This window comes from Sardina pilchardus, chromosome 16, assembly GCF_963854185.1.
Source record: "Sardina pilchardus chromosome 16, fSarPil1.1, whole genome shotgun sequence".
In the NCBI taxonomy this organism is placed as follows: Eukaryota; Metazoa; Chordata; class Actinopteri; order Clupeiformes; family Clupeidae; genus Sardina; species Sardina pilchardus.
In genome coordinates this window covers 32,941,637-32,946,636 of record NC_085009.1, presented here as the reverse complement: position 1 = coordinate 32,946,636, position 5,000 = coordinate 32,941,637, and the positions used below count along the sequence as shown (strand labels likewise).

Sequence of the window (5,000 nt, the reverse complement as noted above, 5' to 3'; positions counted from 1 at the left end):
TAGCATATTTACAGGTGCTAACTCGGTAGCATATGTACAGGTGCTAACTTAGTAGCATATTTACAGGTGTTAACTCAATAGCATATTTACAGGTGTTACTGTAGCTCAATAGCATATTTACAGTTGCTAACTCAGTGGCATATTTACAGGTGTTAACTCACTAGCATATACAGTATACAGGTGCTAACTCACTAGCATATTTACAGGTTTTAACTCAGTAGCATATGTACAGGTGCTAACTCAATAGCATATTTACAGGTGCTAGCTCAATAGCATATTTACAGGTGCTAACTCAATAGCATATTTACAGGTTTTAACTCAGTAGCATATTTACAGGTGCTAACTCACTAGCATATTTACAGGCGTTAACTCACTAGCATATTTACAGGTGCTAACTCGGTAGCATATGTACAGGTGCTAACTTAGTAGCATATTTACAGGTGTTAACTCAATAGCATATTTACAGGTGTTACTGTAGCTCAATAGCATATTTACAGTTGCTAACTCAGTGGCATATTTACAGGTGTTAACTCACTAGCATATACAGTATACAGGTGCTAACTCACTAGCATATTTACAGGTTTTAACTCAGTAGCATATGTACAGGTGCTAACTCAATAGCATATTTACAGGTGCTAGCTCAATAGCATATTTACAGGTGCTAACTCAATAGCATATTTACAGGTTTTAACTCAGTAGCATATTTACAGACGATAACTCACTAGCATATTTACAGGTGTTACTCAGTAGCTAACATGCCATCTCTCTGTGTATGAAGTATTCCGCCATATGTATTAAAACAGCGCACGTCTATTTTGCGTTGAAAAACTTGCGCCTGCTAAAAGCAGGTGAAATCCAAACTGCGGGTAAATGTGTCTACTACAGAAACTACAGAGACAGCTGAATCAGTATTCAGAGCATCCGTTTTCTTCACTGTACTATGTCAAAAGTAACCTTAACTTTTGTTTGCCTCTCTAATTTCACATTTTCTCTTTCACAACATAGCCTACACTCCCCAATCTGTTAGACTAGGTATTAATTAAGTAATAGCTCTCGTCTACAGTAAGTGCAGTAAATAGTTCAAGTGTTTTTTTATAAGTGGATTAGTAGAACTACTAGGCCTACTCTGTCTGTTGCTGCTCGTTGACATCTCTTTGTATCTTGTATGATCACTAAACTTTGATTCTTTTTAATGTTGCAATATTCCACTGCGCTTGTGATTCAGCTGTGCACGCACAATTGGCGTTGTAGAGGGGGGGGGGGGGGGGGTGGTGTGTGTGTGTGTGTGTGTGTGGCGTTATAGAGGGGGCTGGGACGGTGTGTGTGTGTGTGTGTGGCGTTATAGAGGGGGCTGGGACGGTGTGTGTGTGTGTGTGTGGCGTTATAGAGGGGGCGGGGCGTTGATGAACGCTGTTAACGTAATGAAGTGACAGCTTAGTGCATTCCACGCAATATTGCAAAGCACAGCGTTGCCATTCTGTGCATACAAACACTTGCTATTCTTAGTACATCTGGCCCTTAGTCTACTGCACAGTTTAACTTGCTGTAATTCTGACTGATGGCACCATGATACAGAGGTCTGGTCTCCTTTTTAATATATATGTATATAAAGTGTGTGTGTGTGTGTGTGTGTGTGTGCGCGCGAAATGTGTGTGCAAAATGTGTGTGAAGTGACAGATGAATACTCTTTTTTATTTTATCATAATAAATGGAAAGCTGACAATACAGTATACAAAAGCTGCTCCCTGTCAGACACAAAAGCATCTCTCTCTCGCTCTGTTTGTGTGTGTGTGTGTGTGTGTGTGTGTGTGTGTGTCTTTCAGACACAAACGCATCTTGCTCTAAAGTGCTTCTGCTCATTTAGGCTCAAACGAGAGTCCTGTGAACTCTATTGGTGGGCTCAACAGAAGCCTTTTCTAATGTGCTCACTGTTACAGCCTTCATTCACACACATAGGCTCTCACTCACAAAGCACACACACACACATGAACACATACACACACACACACACACACACACACACACATGAACACACACACACACACACACACACACATGAACACACACACACACACACACACACACACACACACACACACACACACACACACACACATAGGCTCTCACTCCCAAAGCTTTTTCGTAGGCAGGCTTCTCAGAGGTCATGGATTATATGTGTGACATCTGTGTGTGTGTGTGTGTGTGTGTGTGTGTGTGTGTGTGTGTGTGTGTGTGTCTGTGTGTGTGTCTGTGTGTGTGTGTGTGTGTGTGTGTGTGTTTCAGATGCCTCCATGTATGCACACTTCCTCTTTAATGCCTTTGACTCGGATCACAACGGCTGTGTGAGCTTTGAGGTGAGTGAAATAAGCACACACACACACACACACACACACATATTACACATAGGCACATGCAAACACATGCACACACACATATGACCATGTACACACATGTGAATACACACGGATATCAACACATACACACATGCGCACGCACACACACACACACACACACACACACACACACACACACACACACACACGGACATATACACACACACACATGAAGACATACACACACATGAAGACATACACACACATGAACACATCATATTCACATACATGTGAATGGACTCTCTGTTGAGAGGTGTGTGTCTGTGGTGCACTTAAATATGTGTGTGTGTGTGTGTGTGTGTGTTGTGCAGGACTTTGTCTTGGGCCTGTCTATACTCCTACGTGGTTCAGTTCAAGAGAAACTCAACTGGGCGTTTAACCTTTATGACATCAACAAGGACGGATACATCACGAAAGAGGTACACACACACAGACACACACACACACACACACACACTGGGCGTTTATCCTTTATGACATCAACAAGGACAGATACATTCAGAGGAGGTACTGTACACACACACATACACACACTGAGCGTTTAACCTGTACAACATCAACAAGGATGGATACATCACGAAAGAGGCTCACACACACACACAGACACACACACACACACACACAGACACAGACACAGACACAGACACAGACACAGACACAGACACACTCCAAGAGATGCTGGACATTATAAAGGCCATCTATGATATGATGTCATATGTCGTGTGTGTGTGTGTGTGTGTGTGTGTGTGTGTGTGTGTGTGTGTGCAGGAGATGCTGGACATCATAAAGGCCATCTATGATATGATGTCATATGTCGTGTGTGTGTGTGTGTGTGTGTGTGTGTGTGTGTGTGTGTGTGTGCAGGAGATGCTGGACATCATAAAGGCCATCTATGATATGATGTCATATGTCGTGTGTGTGTGTGTGTGTGTGTGTGTGTTTGTGTGTGTGTGTGTGTGTGTGTGTGCAGGAGATGCTGGACATCATAAAGGCCATCTATGATATGATGTCATATGTCGTGTGTGTGTGTGTGTGTGTGTGTGTGTGTGTGTGTGTGCAGGAGATGCTGGACATCATAAAGGCCATCTATGATATGATGGGCAAGTGGACGTACCCGCTGCTCAAGGAGGAGACGCCCCGACAGCACGTCGACATCTTCTTCCAGGTGACCCCTGACCTCTCACCTCTCACCTCTCACCTCTCACCTCTGACCCCTCACCCCTCACCCCTCACCTCTCACCCCTGACCTCTCACCCCTCACCTCTCACCTCTCACCTCTGACCCCTCACCCCTCACCCCTGACCTCTCACCTCTCACCTCTCACCCCTCACCTCTCACCCCTCACCCCTCACCCCTCACCCCTCACCTCTCACCCCTGACCTCTCACCCCTGACCTCTCACCTTTGACCTCTGACCTCTCACCCCTCACCCCTGACCTCTCACCTCTCACCCCTGACCTCTCACCTCTCACCCTGAGATCTCATCTTTCCTCAGCCCAGACATAACGAACACACACTCACACTAGGGGTGTAAACACACACACACACTTACACTAGGGGTGTGATGAGACAAACACACACTCACACTAGGGGTGTAAACACACACACACACTTACACTAGGGGTGTAAACACACACTTACACTAGGGGTGTAAACACACACACACACTTACACTAGGGGTGTAAACACACACACACACTTACACTAGGGGTGTGATGAGACAAACACACACTCACACTAGGGGTGTAAACACACACACACACTTACACTAGGGGTGTAAACACACACTTACACTAGGGGTGTAAACACACACACACACTTACACTAGGGGTGTAAACACACACTCACACTAGGGGTGTGATGAGACAAACACACACTCACACTAGGGGTGTAAACACACACTCACACACACTTACACTAGGGGTGTGATGAGACAAACACACACTCACACTAGGGGTGTGATGAGACAAACACACACTCACACTAGGGGTGTAAACACACACTCACACACACTTACACTAGGGGTGTGATGAGACAAACACACACTCACACTAGGGGTGTGATGAGACAAACACACACTCACACTAGGGGTGTAAACACACACACACACACACACTTACACTAGGGGTGTAAACACACACTCACACTAGGGGTGTGATGAGACAAACACACACTCACACTAGGGGTGTAAACACGAACTCACACACACTTACACTAGGGGTGTGATGAGACAAACACACACTCACACTAGGGGTGTGATGAGACAAACACACACTCACACTAGGGGTGTAAACACACACACACACACACACACTTACACTAGGGGTGTAAACACACACTCACACTAGGGGTGTGATGAGACAAACACACACTCACACCAGGGGTGTAAACACACACTCACACACTCACACTAGGGGTGGAAACACACACACACACACACATTCACACTAGGGGTGTGATGAGACAAACACACACTTACACTAGGGGTGGAAACACACACACACTCACACTAGGGGTGTAAACACACACTCACACACTCACACTAGGGGTGTAAACACACACACACACATTCACACTAGGGGTGTGATGAGACAAACACACACTTACA

At 45.2% G+C, this 5,000-nt stretch overlaps 1 protein-coding gene across 2 annotated transcripts in view; it reads left to right on the top strand.

The window, feature by feature from the left end:
• kcnip4a (potassium voltage-gated channel interacting protein 4a) overlaps positions 1–5,000 on the top strand; it is a 68,901-nt gene that overhangs the window by 60,108 nt on the left and 3,793 nt on the right. For both annotated transcript variants that reach the window (XM_062516312.1, XM_062516311.1), the window contains exons 4-6: positions 2,284–2,354; positions 2,705–2,812; positions 3,454–3,558. In XM_062516312.1, coding sequence (XP_062372296.1) covers positions 2,284–2,354; positions 2,705–2,812; positions 3,454–3,558 — 284 coding nt within the window. The remainder of the gene's footprint in view (positions 1–2,283; positions 2,355–2,704; positions 2,813–3,453; positions 3,559–5,000) is intronic.